The sequence below is a fragment of the Sardina pilchardus genome, chromosome 2, assembly GCF_963854185.1.
Source record: "Sardina pilchardus chromosome 2, fSarPil1.1, whole genome shotgun sequence".
NCBI lineage: Eukaryota > Metazoa > Chordata > Actinopteri > Clupeiformes > Clupeidae > Sardina > Sardina pilchardus.
In genome coordinates, this window is record NC_084995.1 from 35,240,909 (window position 1) to 35,258,122 (window position 17,214).

The 17,214-nt window shown below is 42.6% G+C and overlaps 2 protein-coding genes across 3 annotated transcripts; both read right to left on the bottom strand.

The window, feature by feature from the left end:
- Nucleotides 1-639: 639 nt before the first annotated feature.
- On the bottom strand, nt 640-3,759 carry LOC134102436 (uncharacterized). The gene is made up of 7 exons (XM_062556538.1): nt 3,634-3,759; nt 3,284-3,347; nt 1,760-2,161; nt 1,391-1,507; nt 1,242-1,295; nt 1,017-1,088; nt 640-928 (listed from the first exon to the last, which is right to left on the bottom strand). Exons 2-7 carry the CDS (start codon nt 3,339-3,341, stop codon nt 852-854), a joined length of 780 nt encoding a protein of 259 aa, XP_062412522.1. The 5' UTR covers nt 3,342-3,347; nt 3,634-3,759; the 3' UTR covers nt 640-851.
- Nucleotides 3,760-5,739: 1,980 nt separating this feature from the next.
- On the bottom strand, nt 5,740-16,905 carry vps37c (VPS37C subunit of ESCRT-I). Of its 2 annotated transcripts, none has more exons than XM_062528640.1 (5): nt 16,672-16,905; nt 15,685-15,793; nt 11,647-11,818; nt 9,193-9,275; nt 5,740-9,002 (listed from the first exon to the last, which is right to left on the bottom strand). In XM_062528640.1, exons 2-5 carry the CDS (start codon nt 15,775-15,777, stop codon nt 8,322-8,324), a joined length of 1,029 nt encoding a protein of 342 aa, XP_062384624.1. In that variant the 5' UTR covers nt 15,778-15,793; nt 16,672-16,905; the 3' UTR covers nt 5,740-8,321. The 2 variants fall into 2 exon arrangements, with proteins under 2 accessions (XP_062384624.1, XP_062384623.1); XM_062528639.1 differs by having other exon boundaries at nt 16,356-16,905.
- Nucleotides 16,906-17,214: the final 309 nt, after the last annotated feature.

A 17,214-nucleotide genomic window follows, 5' to 3' on the forward strand; every position in this document is an offset into this window, starting at 1 on the left:
TACCTTAACAAATACACCCCCCATATACAGACTGACGGACAGACACAGCACAAATGCAAACTCTCTCTCTCTCTCTCTCTCTCTCTCTCTCTCTCTCTCTCTCTCTCTCTCTCTCTCACACACACACACACACACACACACACACACACACACACACACACACACACACAGCAAAGATTATTGGCTGGATGCTATTATTTTTGTCAAAAAATTTAAGCATTAAAATGACAGAGGCAGGCACAGTTGTTCACTCAAAATAAATCTCAATTAGACAGAAACGCAGTAATAAAATCCCCCAATCCACTCCGTGTAATGGTCCAAAACCACCACAATAAAAGCTCTGAAAACAACACAAATGCATTAGACAGACACAAAGGGGTGGGAAAGAGGGAGAGGATGCACCAAAATGAGGTTAGTCGGGGGGGCACGTGGCATAATGAAATAAATTTAGAGCAAGAAGCGGGTGTAAATGACAGAAATAACACAAACAGGAAGACGACAGAAAACGCAGCAGGAAACCACACATCTGCAAAAGTATGCATCCCTCCACCCTCCTCACCTAAGCCTAACTCTCCCAGTCATAGCTGCTCAGCTTGGAAGTTTGAGATTCAATCTGTGTGAGAAACTCTTTTACGCAACCGAGTTTGTGTTTTCTCAGGAATGGGCTTTATTTCAGAAAATGCAATTCAAAGAAAGATAATTTTATGTACATGGTTATGAAAATTAATCCCCTCCCCCCCTCCAAAAAAAAAGTGTAAAATGCACAATACAAAATAAAGCCAGCATCACTCAGATAAATAACACTTTGGTGATGAAGATAATGACAACAAAACGTTGAAAAAGATTCTCATTTAATTGTACGAATAGTCGCTGTTCCGGTTAGACGAAGGCTCTCTGCTTGACGTCACTGTGAGCTTTTCTAAGGCTGCTGGGAAATAACAGAATAGCAAAATATCAACAGAGAGTGAAATATATATCTGTGATAGTGAGAGAAAAAAAGAAATAGCAACACCCACCTGGATAGGAGTGTCTTTTGAATGTGTTGTTGTTGGGTTGCAGGCCGGCCTGTTGTTCTCTGTTATAGTACACTAATGACATGATACACATAGCGTCAGTGCATTTATCAATTTATTTCAACTTAATGAACTTAACTCTCTATATTATTGTGTGTGTGTGTGTGTGCATGCGTGCATGTGTAGTGTGTGTGTGTGTGTGTGCGCGTGTACACTTGTCTGACCCACCACTTTGGCTTTGCGTAGGGCCAATCCATCGCGTCTGCCCCCTCTGCCCCCTCACTGTAATGCAGAAACGCACGTCACATCACACACTAAAGGTATATGTTAAGAGTGAGCTTGACAACAGTTAACACAATGTTTTTCAGTGGACTGACGTCTTTTGCGGAGGGCGTTGTATGTAGGTTTCCCGAAGCGGAGCAGAAGGACCCCCAGCACCAGGACTAGAAGCAGACCTGTGATGACCTTGTAGGCAACCACCTCCCCGCTGCAGCCTGATGGTTAAGGAGAAGATTTGTGAAATTACTGAGGGGATATACAGTAGATATTCATTATGGCAATTACTTTGAGATACATTTGGTGCTTTTATGAGGCCTTATGCCGAGGGACTTGATATTTATGCTGCCCTTGCACAGACGTACTTTTGGCTGATTTGGTGGCCTGAAATAATTAGGGAATTTAATATGTGTGGTTGACACACCCTAGCTAGCTTTACATATAAAATCCAGAGAAAACACCTCACGCACCTGTACACTGAACATGGAGTGCCGCGCAATTCCTCCGTGTTATATTCCCATTACCAAGAATATGCAGGCCGTCACAGGTCACAGGCCTAGAGGTTACCCAGCTCTGGAAATGTCCACATTTCGTATTGTGACAGAGGCCGACGAGTTTGCTCTTGTATGCACTTTCCTTGCAGACACATTTATCTTCACCGTCGGGCCAGGTGAGGTGGACAGACCCCTTGCATGGATTCTGGGTTGACCATTTCACTTTCACCAAGACCAACTCAGGGGATGGCTGTGCAGGAGTGACCACTGCTCTTGTTGATGGAGCTATGGAACTGGAGTTGGGCACAGTGGCGGACGTTGTTGTATTGGTTGATGGAGGACTGGTGGATGAGACAGGTTGTTTTTGGACATCTGTGTCTGTCACAGATAAAATAACCAAAGTTAAACAGGGTCATTGCTAGGCAAGACACAGGTCTGAAAATGGATTCACTGACAGACGATTTTCCTTGAAAGAACATAAGACGTAAGATCATAACACACATTAAAAATGTTGGTTTATGGACGCTTTCATAAAGGCGCCTGGCAGTTGGTGAGAGCATATGCCATAGGTTAAATAATCCTTGCAATCTGGTAATCAAGAGCATCATAGGTCTATTCTATGTCCAGGATAACCATGAGTGATATCAATTTAGTACATGGGTAGTTCATAATCCTTTCGTATCAAGATTCAGAAATATGAACTATTTTAAGGTGACTGTAGGCTTTATTTGACAGCATTTTTTATTTAAGCACAAAACACGTTCACAAGCCTACTATGAACCTTCACATGGGTGTGCCTATTGTTTCTAAATACTAATACGATCGATACTAGTAGTAGTAGGCTACTAACAGTAGGCTACTAACAGTAACTACAATTTGTATCTGTAGTCCCACAGAAGACAGTGATATGCTCAGCCACCCTGTCACTACTCTGTCCAGAGTCTCAAAAGAGCTGTATGTGGGACCTGTTGTGAGTGGGGTCAGGTTTAAAAAGTCTATTAGTCATTGCAGATTAGGACCCCTATAACGAGGATAACCCCAGATTACCCCCCGACTGTGATGGTCTGTCAAGTCCTGGATTAAAATATACTCTGTAATCTTTGGGATTTAATGCCACAAATTAAGTGAATCATCTGTCAGTTGGATACATCGGAATTTTGAAATTTATGGCACGCAGAAAATTTTTTTGAACGTAGCCGACTCTCAAGTCAACTGTATTAGAATTTAAGTATAGATGAGATGTCTTATTAAGTGTACAAAGTTACACATTTCCTTCCCCCTTTCACAGATAACGAAGCTGTTGTTTCTTAGTTATATTAAAATATATTATATATGCTCATGTTCATGCAATCAGTCATGAAGTGATGCATCCCCCTCCGTCATCCATAAATAAATCCTGATTTTTTTACAATTCTGCTTTAAATGATCTATTTTAAATGTGTTCATTGCATGTGATTTCATTCTACTCAAGGGTTGTGTGTTCTATGCACATAGGCTCACCTGTGTTAACGAGAAGCAGGCCCAGAAAAAGCACCAGCAGCTGCAGCCAGCGTTCCATTTCAAACTGACAGAACGGAGGACCAAGCCATCAGCTACAACTCACACATTTTATACAAAATAACTCTATGTATCCTGATAACACTACACACGTAAGCAGAGGGCCAACAAAATTATATTTGATACATTAGCATGAAGTTCAATGGCAGCAAAGCATCATACGGTCCAATATTATCAGTACAAGAATAACATCTTAAGGTAATATTATTCTTCTGTCTTTATTTTGTGACAGTGGCTTCGCGCACTTGTCCTTTACTACAATGTAATTACTTTTGAACAAAAACAAGACTCACCTCAAGCAATGCGATGACAGGAAGTTCACTGAATGATAGACAAACTGAAATGAAAGGAAATGTGCAGAGGTGTATACTTTTCTTCTCTCTCCTTTTCCCCCACTCTCTCAGGCCTCTCTCACATTCTCTCCAATGAATCACTCCGTCTCAGTGTTTTGACTTGATGTCTTCTGCAAAATGCAGAACTTCCTTACATCAAAGCCAGGAAGAACAAGACAGCTAGAAGAAAAAAACACTTGAGTGGGCTGAAATTTTAAAATGTGACAGAAAAAGAGCAGGAAAGATGCTTTAAAAAAAATAATAACAGTATTAATTGACTGATGACAGAATTTTGGACAAACCTAATGCTTGTAAAGGTGTTCAGTGGTGGAATTATAACTTTCTCCATCACGTTCATCGCAGCTCTGGACCTATCTACAGTGCCCTCCAAAAGTATTGGAACACATGCTAAAGTTGACGATATAAAATCATCTTTAGGAAATGATCTTAATGCCTTAAATCAGTGTTTCTCAAACTTTTCACAATGAGTACCACCTCAGAGAACAATTGACTCTCCAAGTACCACCATTATATGACCAGCATTAAAATACAGTAGCGTAGGCCAACTTAAATATATTTTACATTGCACATACTGTTTTGCATTGTTTTGTTTTGTTTTGTTTTTTCAAGGAAGATAAAAACTAGTTTAAATGTAACGATTTTTCAGTAGGCCTTTATATATTTTTACATCGTTTTAAGTGATTACCTTGTCTTCAAGAACTAAAACATCTCCCAGAGTACCACAACAGAGAGTCCGCGTACCACCAGTGGTACCCGTACCACAGTTTGAGAACCACTGCCTTAAATGAAAAAATGAGGAAATATTCAACCTTTAAGGACATACATTTTCTTTGTGAATGAATAATGTATTGTAAATAAATAAATGTTTTCCTTAAAATACAGGGGTCATAAGTATTGGAACGCCTATGTTAGGGGACTTTATCAGGGTGCATAGTGTCCTGGATCCATGAAATAACTGGCCTTTTAAAAAAAATCTGCCTACCCTATGGGAATTTAACATAGGCGTTCCAATACTTATGACCCCTGTATTTTAAGGAAAACATTTATTTATTTACAATACATTATTCATTCACAAAGAAAATTGATGTCCTTAAAGGTTGACTATTTCCTCATTTTTTCATTTAAGGCATTAAGATAATTTCCAAAAGATGATCTTATATCGTCAACAGCATGTGTTCCAATACTTTTGGAGGGCACTGTATATGACCTCTGGTTCCAGTCTAAAATGTGATTACTACATTTCATTAAATCCAGTTTCTACGCCTTATCCCACCCCCGTCCAAGCGCATCACTTCCCACCAGACCGATCGAAAATTCAGGGCCGTGCGTGCTCACTTTCAGTCTGCCATTACTCATTTCTTCCTCTCGGTCTACGCTTCTGTCTCTCCCGCTCCGTACCCCATCTTTTTCATCTTTCTCATCTTTCTCCTCTGGTTTACCAGAGCCGTAGACCTGGTGAAAAACCCCCAATGTGTGCATCGTCGCCTTTTCATACATCAACCACCTAGTCATAAACACTTCCTGACACCTAAAACATCAGGCCTGAGGTTCTGTGTAAACGTGAGATGGGACTTTGTCATCATTACTCCCTCATCTTTACCTACATACTTTATCTTTGGCAGTAGCACCAGCAGTGACATGTATCAGTCACCAGCAAACATATGACCTGATGTTCACAATGAAATGCAAATAAATGTTCAATTTGTCATATTACTTCCTGTCGTATGATGGGTTACTTCTCAGCCTACAATCAACTGTGGGACATGACACATACTGCTGGGGCGAGATGGAGAAATAGTCAAAAGCAACTTCAAAACACATAAACAAGGCGGGAGGCGGAGTAGGCCTACAAATAGTTTTATGGTTATGTGTAAATATATATCTTAAAAAAATCCCTTTTGAGTGGAACACAAAATCAGTGTTGATTAGTATGTGGTGTCGAGACCGTCTTACTCGGATATGTGTATGCGTGTTGCGTGTGCGTGTTAAGGCATGGACAACAAGACGAACATCATAAACTCATCACACAGTCGCTTTTCTCATAAATCAACTTCAGTGTTTTATTACTCACACTCAAAAAAAGAACACTTTGAAACAGGCTACAGTCATCACCACCAAACCAATATATTCTTCTTGTTTTTTTCTTTTTTTAAAATGATTATTTCTCTTTGTTTTATCCCTAACGAGGCACATCTTTGTGCTTCTACGACAACGACCCCATCCCCCTCCCCACCCTCGATCAGATCGCGGGCCTCGGCACAACTCCTTCCTGCCGGTAGCCAGGTGTCCGGGCTTCGCACCACCTGAGTCGTAATTACTGAGTCTGTTGGTTCATTAAAGCCAGTGGCAAGGTGGGCTTGATTGAAATGCCCATCAGTCCCGTGTTGATATCTTTATTTTTTTCTTCTCATTTTCTTCTTTTTTTTTTTTGTTTCTTTGTTGGTTTAGTCAAGGATTGCTTCAAAGTACAAAAATAAAAAGAGCCGGACACCTGCTCTGGGACTGGGGTCAGAGCCGACTGGTGCGGGCGGGGAGCCTCAGCGCGGAGCTGGGTTGGGCTGAGGCGTGCTGGCTGGCTTGGCGGGCCGGTGGAGTGCCAGCCTGAGCTCAGTGGCACCGGCGGTCGGCCTGCTGGCCAGCCTGTCTGTGATGGCGGTGAGTGAGTTGGTGCGCTGCCATCAGGGTGGGGGCCCTGGCGCCGAGGCTACGGAACACCCTCTCAGAGTGACGCATGGTGCCACGACGACCCTTCACCGCGCACACCTGAACGCGCCGTTTGATATACGCTTTGTTTTGGTTTAGATCCCCCACCAACCCAACCGCTTATACAGTAATTGCTGATTTTAACCCAAAAACCCAAATACGGATCAGCACAACACCAGTTAATACAGCCTGTATCAACCAGGACTAATTTTACTCTTCTCTTCAAATGAAACTAAAATGTCTCAACTCTGCTGCCTTGACCATTGACAGTAACACATATCTGCATAGAGGAGAACTAGGGAGGTGCATTAGCTGACATGGGGGGTGGGGTTGGGGGGGTGGGGTGGGGGCTCATGGTAGGGGTGTGCGATATGTATTCTACAGTATATATTGTCTACAATAATAACTTAATTGTAGTTTAGTATGTTAAATGTTGACGCCCAGAATAAGGAAAAGGCTTAACGTGTTTCATTGTTCCAAAATAGCATTCGTGTCACCAAATTTGGCTGACATCTCAGATGTGATAAGCACCATCTCTCATATAAAAGATACTGATACGAGTTGTATAAAACAACTTTTTAAAGATGCAAAATATCACCTAATTAAGATTAACAACAAAATCCCAGAAAATATCGAGATATTTATTTTTCGATATCGCATACCCCTAGCTCACGGGTGCTGGTTGCATAATCAGAGGGGTGCTGCGTAGCCTCTTCACCCAACATTTTCATGCCCATCCTTAGGGCCCCCATCTATCGTTCCCTTCAGTGTGCTTTCGGTGCTAAAGAAGTAGAATAAGATATGTTATATACTTCCCTTGTTTAATGATTCCTGTTAGTAGTATTTTCATTTATCATACAAATCACATATATTCTCAAATGGTAGTGAACTTACAGAAATAAACTATGTCTTCTCACCATTGTCAAGCGTTGATTTATGTTGTCAAGCAGTACATGGGAAGTGGAAGAGGTTTATCAGAGGGACAGATGAAGGAACAATTGGGGAGTAAGGGAGATACCGTCAATGTAAACCAGGAAAAGATGAAAGCAATCAGAGTTGAGATTATGGCCAACTACGGCATTCAAGATGACAGTCTGAGATCAAGACAAGACAACAACTGTGGAGCCCCCGCACTGCTGTGATGGGGAAGCTTCTGAGGGCCACCTATGGGCTGGATGTCACAATAGGATATCAGGTGACTAGAGAGGGCATGGTGCTGTGGGTTTGCACATAGGAGGGACGGGTTGATGATCGGAGGAGTGGTGAGTTTTCACAGCCAGTCGTGTCATTGATGCTGCACTCACTACCAGTGTAGTGTCATGACTTCCCAACACTTAAATGTTAATGCACAAATACGATGATTTATAAAACCAAACAAAACAAAACAAAACAAGTCAGAACAGTTGAACACTTTCTGACAGGAAACAAGGAAACGTTTACATTTTTCAAACGCAATCACTGCTTCCAAGGTGCGTCCTGTGAAGAAGTCCGACTTGATGATGTGTGCGACATAAGGAGTGCTTTGGAGCCTGCTGGAGGACAAGGACTGTCCCATCACCTGGCTGCGTTGCCTTACACTCCTCGTGGGGGGGCCTCCGTGTGAATACGAGGGTAAGGAGGAGAACAAAAGGAGTGCAGGGTGAACCAAGGCTTGCACACCCTTCAAGCTTCACACAGGAAGAGGAAGGAGCGCAGGTAGGTAGGGCAAACCACAAATCTGACGCCAGGAGCGAAGGAAACGTGACAAGAGGGGGCGAGGAGGATGGTGGGACAGAACCCAGGTGACAGAGGGGGGCGGGGGGAGGAGAGAGAGAGAGAGAGAGAGAGAGAGAGAGAGACAAATGGATGAAAGAGACAGCATAATAGGCTGACTGAAAGAGAGAGCCAGGCAGAGGAAGAGAGGATGGTGAGAGGGACAGAGGGACTCAGGAGTAGGACTGCGGCACCCTGAATCCAGACTGGTAGACAGGCCTGCCCGCGTTTGGCTGGGAGGGCGGCAAGCTGGGCCCAGTGGGGTAGCTGTAGCCCGCCGGGTAGGGATACGCAGAAGGGTAGGGGGCTGGGCTGGGGCCAAACTGCCCAAAGGGAGGCCCGGGGATGCCAGAGAAAGCTGGCTGGGTGGGGTAAGGGCAGGGCCCAGGGCCAAAGCTGGGCCGGGAGGCGGCATATCCTGCTGCAGGGGTGAAAGAGGACCCCGGGCTGGGGTAGGGTGGAAACTGAGAAGGGGGATTGGCGGGGCCTGCTGCGGCAGCGCTTGAGGGCTGGGAGGGGGGAGACACGGGGAAGGGGCTGTAGGGCAGAGCCGAGCCGGAGGGATTCTGGGGGGAGTTTGAGAAGCTGCCGCTGGACTTGGCCACGCTCTGCGGCTGCGGCTGCGTCTGGCCTGGTTGCCAGGGCGAGGATGTCACCGCTGGATCCTGGTTGGCGCAGGGCGTTGTCGTCATGGCGGCCGCGTTGTCACCTACCGCCTGGCTCTTTTGGCGTAAAACCTCCTGCAGCTTCTCTATCCGTACTCGTCTTTTGTGCGCAAGGGAGCGGAGGGAAAGGAAGCGATCCAGGAAAGAGTCCAGAGACAAAGAACCTTCCAGAAACTCTTCTGCTAGTGTCTGAAAGCCATATAAATAGGAAACCAAATGTCATAACCATACATATCATTTAGGGAGTAAATAACATTTGGAGACATGTAATGCCTTATAAATGCTCCTTTGGCACATTTGCAAAGTCATATTTAACCCCGGTACTCTATTTCAACAACACTGTAGTTCCGCTATAGACAGATAAGAGGCTCTGACTCACCTCAGACTCTGCCTCTGTGCTAGTGCCCTCTGCCTGAAGACGGGAGAACAGCATCTCCGGTGACACCTGCCCCATTACATTGTCTGTGAGAGGAGAGAACGGTCAGTATCCAGTCCAAACTTCCATCCGTCCATTCATACATACATACATAGCTGTTTGCAAATACGGTATGTGAATCCCTTGACCAGTTTGGAGTTTTCTGTTGTTTTATCGATTTTCTTATTCCATCATCACCAGTTTTTAAATATGAACTGTCAGGTGAGTATATTTATCAAATGCATGGACTTATTAAGATGAAATTGCGTGAAAAGCAAAAACAATATCATGAAACATCATGTATTAATGTATGTACAAAAGTAAGTCAACCCCCAGCTCCATTGGCAAAGTCAAATAGGATAGAATAATTGATTAATGTAAAATATATTTAGGTGCTGAAGTTAAGTGCTGAATCAATTAAACATATTCATCAAACAGATTTCCTTTGGAAAGGGTCTGAACAGCCATGGTCAAAAGAGACGAAATCCTCCAAACCACTGTAGAGCTAAGGCACACCCACAGGGATCAACAATGCCAAGAGGAAAGGAGATATCCGAGGACATAAAGAAGAGAGTTGTTGTGACAGCCCATTAGTCTGGGGAAAGCTACAAGACCCTCAAAAATATTCCAGCTCCATTTATCCACTACTGTATAAGACAAATTATTTGCAGATGGACGGTATTCAGCATCACAGCAACATTTCCAAGAAGTGGATGCCCATCAAAAGTATGACCAAGATGCACCAGAAAGATAATACATAAAGGCCAACCCACACATCACCTCTAGTTAGACCTCAATGGCAGCTTCTGGAATAAATACACATGACATGCGTCTACGAAACTGGAACAGACACAACGTTCATGGGAGGGTTGACAGAAAGAAGCCTCTGCTCTCAAGAAAGAACAAAACTGCCAGAGTCTACTTTCAGACGCCTCCTGGAAGTTCATTCTCTGGACAGGTAAGTCCAAAATAGAATTATCTGGTCACAATCCAAATAGTCATGTTTGGAAGAAAGCCAACACTATTATGTATACCAAGAAAAAAACACTCTCAACAGTGATGCATGGTGGTGGACATGTGGAGGTGTGGGGCTGCTTTCTGCCTCTGGACCTGGATGACTCCATAGCATCCAGAACACTATGGCCTAATCCCAATGTCCGGACTCACGAACTCACGTTCTTTGGTGCGCGTTCTCGCGAAATTCGTAAGGGTTTAGGGCTGTCCCAATGTCGAATTACAACGGGCGGGAGGGTTTGAGTACAGACTTACCGACCCCTTTCCGTGAGTCTGCATCGGTGCAGACTTAACCTAAGGGAATTACCCACAGTTCAAAGTGTTGTGACGTTTACCGCGGAGATCATAGAAAAATCCGGAAATGAAGGTAAACAACAGCACGCACGACACACGTGCATGGTGCAAATGTTAGCAACGTCTTTGTTAGTAAACATCGCCAAGGTACATGTGATCTCGTGAAGTGCTGTCCCAATCCCAAATACTTATCTGAGCCTATGTGGCCTCACACACTCACTCACTTAGCACCTGAGATCAATTAAGTCTGTGAGTCTTTAGTTCTTAGTCTTTAGGGCTGACATTGGGATTGGGCCTATGAATTCTCAGGCATACCGGTATCAACAAATTCTTGATCTGAACCTCATGTCAGTCAGGGAGATGAAGCTAGAGAGGAACTAGATTTTTATAACAGGACAATGTCCCTGTCAGCATTGAAGCAAAATGACCGAGGAATGGACTGAAGGGATGGTGCAGAGTAATTTCCCTTAGCACCATGACCTTGAGCAAACCACACCCCCAAAAGCTTTTTTTCCCCTTGGTCGAACATTGGTAGAGTTAACGAGTTAGCCTTCTTTTGTTTCTGTCTACTATTTGGAGGGTCAGCTTTACAAATTGGTGCATTAAATAAGGTTATTTTAATAGTGTGTGTGTGTGTGTGTTTCATATATATAATTTACATGATGTATGTGAGTATGTGAGGCAAACCAGAACAGTGAAATCAACTCTGAATGTACATGCGATCATACCAGAACTATGTGAATTCTTTAAGCTACACTGTCACAAGAAAAACAGGATTGTCTTGACTTCGCTCTTGTTAACTCATGGCGCACACTGTTTGTTAAATACTCCCTGTTGGAATGTTGCTGTGTACTGTGCATGGTTAGGGTGGGGAGGGAGGACCGAAAGAAGGAACAAGAGACCGCGTGCTTCACTTCAGCTGTTAAACTACGTCCACATAAGCTCCAGTTTCACTTGCCTTTCTAATTCTCTCCAGAGAGAATTACCCTTGAGACTGAGGGCCAACTGAACACGCGAGAGGGCAGCTCTTAAGAAAGGTGTTTCCAAACTTTCCTTGTTTCTCAACCATTTCCCAACATATGCCTCTTCTCTCGCTAATCACTCGCTCACCTCTGAGAGCACACCGCTGCTTATATTTGTCTTGCACTTCCTCCAGCTCTGAGTAGCGCTCCACCAGGCGTTCCCTCTCCCGTTCTAGCCTCGGCTTCATGTCCAGGTTTCTCTCAGCCAGGCTACGGTTGGAGGCCAGGGCCATCTCCCGCTCCAGCTGGATGTTTTGAATCTGTAGAGAAGTAGATGACGACAAGTCAGACCTTACTTGGATGGTCTCCAAAAGGACACCCCTTATCTTCCACAGAACAGGCCTACTATCTACAGATTACAAACAAACTATCTGTCGACCAAGGGCTGAGTATTGCCTGCAAATATACACAAAATCACAAAATACAGAACGCATCACGATACAGAGGCCACAGTGTGATGCATTGCAATATATGTTGATTCTGAATAATGACCATTTCCAAAACGGTTCTTCAGAATTCTATATGACAGCAAAACCTTAAGGCTTTGCAAAACACAATTGAGGCCCACAGAGATCTTAAAATTTACTTCAGATGAATGATTCTGCTTCAAATCGTTTCAGGAGTACATCACTATATATCATATTGATATTTCGAGCAGATCCCTCCTGTTGACACTCTATTCACAGTTTATGTGCTAGGGTTTGGTGAAGTTAGGCAAAAACAAAAATGTTAAAGGCTGAATTAGAATTTCAACAAACCATCTGTAAAGTCTTTGTAAGCAGACTACCCAAGAAAAATGTGTTGCCTAAAGTCAAATAAAACTGGCAAGCACAGCGTATTAGTTTCAATGCAGTTGAAATGGTGGACTTCAAAATAGCAGCATGAGTTTCATGTTAGCACCTTATATCACTCGACCTGATATTTGCCTATGTCACTTTACAACATGCCCTTGATGATCAGGGGTAACTCAATGATGTGACTCAGCCTGACAGTAAAATGTGTCCTTGTATGGAAACCTTAAGGCTTGTGTTATGTAATTTGTAATCTAGGTCACATGCATGAGATAGATACCTCAACTATCTACTTGTCGATATAGTGTTAACGGAGCAAACAACTCATTTGTGTTCTGTCCTCTCTGCGCAACGTTTGTGACAAAAGAAAATCATATTCATCATCGGAAAAAAAAATACACTATCATTCGTACACTATCATTCAAACGTTTGGAACACCATGGGTGTTCTTTTCAATCTTTTCAAATTACCTAGACAGTGTCAGCAGCATACTATAGAATGTATCATATATTGGCAAAAGTTTTGGGTCACCTGCCTTGACACCTATTCTTAATCCATAGGGTTTAATATGACTTCAGTCTACAATTTGTAGCTATAACAGCTTCAACTCTTCTGGGAAGGCTTTTCACAAGTTATAAGAGTGTGTTTTTGGGAATTTTTGACCATTCTTCCAGAAGTGCATATGTGAGGTCACACACTGATGTTGGACAAGGAGACTGACTCTCAGTCTGCGCTCTTATTCATCTCAAAGGCGTTCAGTTGGGTTGAGGTCAGGACTCTGTGCAGGCCAGTCACATTCATCCACACCAAACTCTGTCATCCATGTCTTTATGGACCTTGCTATGTGCACAGGTGGACAGTATTGTTGGAACAGGAAGTGGCCATCCCTGAGCTGGGCTTGGCCTCTAGATCCTCTAGAACTCGGAATGCTTCAGCATTTACCAAGAGGTTTTGGACAATTCCATGCTCTCAACTTAGTGGGAACAGTTTGGGGATGGCCACTTCCTGTTCCATCATGACTGTGCACCAGTGCACAAAGCAAGGTCCACAAGGGCATGGATCACAGAGTTTTGTGTGGATGAACTGTGGAGAGGATCCCACTGACACCCGTTTCCGAAACAGCAAAAACCCAGGATTCAATCACAATCGCTTATCCGACAATAACAACCAAGATATAGACAGTGTCAATGCAAAATATATACAGTATATATATACTGTATCATAGTAAAATGTGCTAGGGGTGTAACGGTTCACAAAAATCATGGTTTGTGTGTATCTCCTTTTTTAAGTCACGGTTTGGTTCATTTTCGATACAGTAAGCCTGTAGCCCAATATTACTAATGCACAACGGTAATAGCATTTTGAACAGGGGTCTAATGTTTTTTACGTTGAAAAACTGACATATGGTCTGCTACTTAATATGTTTGTAGTGAACATGGTCCACACACAAAAAAAGCCGATTACTGTTCAAAACTGCATTTTGTACATGTGTACATTTGGTACACATCTTTGAACATAACGCCATGCAACTAAATGGTTTGGTTCAAATACGTGTACCTTTACACCCCTATGCAAAGCTCAAAAATGTCTAAACAGTTGCATGCAAGCATACCAGTCACCTCTCCTAGTTACTCATCAGAATGTCCAGATCTGAATCTTCTTGTTTTTCAAGTTGGTCAGCAGAGAGAAACGTGTCTTTTTCTACCACCCTCATAATACTGTAACACTAATAATAGGCTAATGACTCACGAAGAACGGAAATATTATTATGCCATCCCTTTGTTCTAGTCTATATATGTTCACACCTCCCAGGGCTAGCCGTCATTATCAAATACATTTTGAATTGAACCCAATTCTGCCAATTCACAATGAAGTGCATGATGGCTTGTTGATCACAGGAGGGCCATTCTGTGTCAAATCAGACAGAATCCAGGAAAATTGTTGCTGTACTGTCTCATATTTTGTTCAAAGTTTGTACATAATGTTTAGGCCCCCAAACGATCACTTGTAATGTATTTTTGTTACATTTAAATGTTTCAGATCATATGTACTATAATGTTTTTTCAGATTATATGTACAGCTATTATACGCTCAAAAATGCATGATGTTCAAAGCCATCTCCGGCAGGGCTAAATGTTTTTTTTTTGCTCATAGCATTGATGCTACAGACGTTGATAGCTTTGTTAGGCTGGGTAAACTCTGCCTGATCTGCCGACGATTTGGATTTCACCCTGCAGCTTGGGCTGGAAACCTGCAAATCTATCTCTCCTGCTTCCTGTCCACATCTTCTGGGTCAATTCACAAACTAGCTTATCCAAAAGGCACACCCGGATTGTTGGTCTGATTGGTTGAGGGACAATCCAAAAGGGTACAGAGTCATTTGAAATATGCCCCCTGACCACACCTCTTGTGCAGTAAAAATAAAGAGCAGACGCCCCAGACTAATGTTCAATCTTAAAAGATTGATGTTAGTATGGTGATAGCCATGTAGCACGAGCCACAAAATCTCTAGCATCTACATCAGTATGTACTTACAAACTCCTCATCTGTAGGCTACACTATAGATAACATATCAGATGAATTGTCACTGGTGTTAAGCTGATAAATCATCCATAGCACAGTATACAGCCCTGTTTGGGCAATAATATTTTGAGGGGTGTTTTTACTAGTCTGACCAAACTTTGTAGGATGGAAGACAAACATTAGAAGTATGTACTAAATGTCCATTGATCCTATATAAGGCCTTAGATTTGGTAACAACGCAAAATGAGTGATTAATCTACTGATACTGATACAGTGATGGCATCACTGTATCAGTATCAGTAGAGTAATCAATGGTACAAAGTGCTAGTGTTGTACCATGGGGTTCACAGATAAATATACTTAGTTAAATATAATTACATTGTATACTTCTGCTTTTTCATTCTTGTCCCTGGGGTAAAACTGTGATTTTGACAAGCTTTTGACATTGCCACTTTGTACGCTAAATGCCCATACATTGGGCTACTTCCACATAGATTTCTTAATATCAAAGGCTAACAACTATGATGATATAGGATTTGAATGGATATATTTTTGGACTCCTTTTTAAGTCTTGGATTAGGCCAGGACCCATTCATGGTGTAGACAGGGTTGGACAAAATATGTGACGGTGCAGCAACGAACTTATGTGATTTGACACTTAATGACCCTGGATTTAATAACCATAACAGTCTGCTTGGTAAAAGTCTGACACAGTTTCTGGATACACAAGCAATGAGGCCACGTTGACACTGTTATAGGCTATTCGTGGTTTTCTTTCACTGAAAGGGTGTCTTGAGAAATAAATGACCCACCTCATCTGATTCCAGTGCCATCGACTCCACCCGTTCCGAGTTGTCCAGCAAATCCTGCAACTCGGATTGGCTGAGGTCCTGAAGCTTATCCATTAATTTGCCAGAAGAACTGTGGAGAAAGCGAAGTGCAAACAGCTGGGTTTACATACCAAATGCTGACACAGAAAGCGGCACACAACAATTCAGACAACATGCCGTGTCTACAACAATCAGACAAATATCATGTGATAGACCGGAGTTTCAGCCACTGCAGCAGGCCTAGATTCCGATCGTGATCATAACAACATACCACTAACAAGTCAAATTAAGTGTCGTCAACCCCTCTAAAGTGTCACACTGGACTAAGAAAGCCACTGCTTTCTATGCGTCCACTGCTTTACATAGCTAAACTGGTATACTACGTGTAAGGAGCCAAGCTAATGCGAAGTTTACCAACACAGAGATAACGTTAAAGCAAGTTTAGCGAACCAATAGCTATTGAATTATTGACAGACTACTAACTAACGCTATAGCTAGGAAACGTTAACATTAATGTACTCTTAACCTGCTGTAGTATGTCGACAATCGTAAATGCAAGGGGTAGTATACATTTTGAAACTGCAGGCTAGAATGACATATGCATCTACATTTTTTTCTAAACAAAATGTTAATGCAACGTTAACGTTACTTACTTGCTGCTAGCAAATCAAATATATTGTGGTATGGAACACATTGACGGGCATCCAACTTAATTGGAGGTGGATGACGTAAAATAAACACGGAAGCACTGACCTCAATTTCAAAACAAAAACATCTATAACGTTATCGATAATGTCGGAGATGTCCACCGTGAGGTAAATGTTACCAATGGCTGACAACTAATCTTGTCTGATTTATCTAGATTTTGACGGGAGCTGCCTAGCCAACAAGCTAATAACAGCCAGTGAGCTAACTAGCAAGCTTACTGGCTAAACCGAAAACGATATAATTACAACGAAAGGCACTTGCTTGCGTGAGCGTTAGCTACAGCTAACTTCAGGAAAGCCCACCGCTCGAGCTCAGTATTCCACAAGGGTCAACATCCGTCTGTCGTCCAATATAATTCGAAATAGAGATCCAAATTGTATTCACATGGGTGTATAGACTGAGAACCCACAAAAACAATGCTAGAAATGTTATTATGATAGAGAGGTTTCTTTTTCATCAGGGAAAGTTTTACTTCGGACTGACATATACCAGCGCCATGTTTGGTCTCAACCATCAGAGATCATTGAGGGGGAGTATCACCAATTAATCTATTACTTTACTCCATATATGATTAAAAATGCATGGGACGTCCTATGTTATTTCTAATCTACTGAGTAATTACTGTTGTCTTGAACTGTTGCATGGCATAGATCTACTTGATAAATACGTTCATCAATATCCAAAATAAAGTTACCCGTTTTGTAGTGAATGGTGTATTCATGTTATCAGCTGACTCGAAGGGAAACCCCGACGTGACGGGAATATTCCATCTGAGAAACGCCAGCAGGGAGGCATTGCAACCAG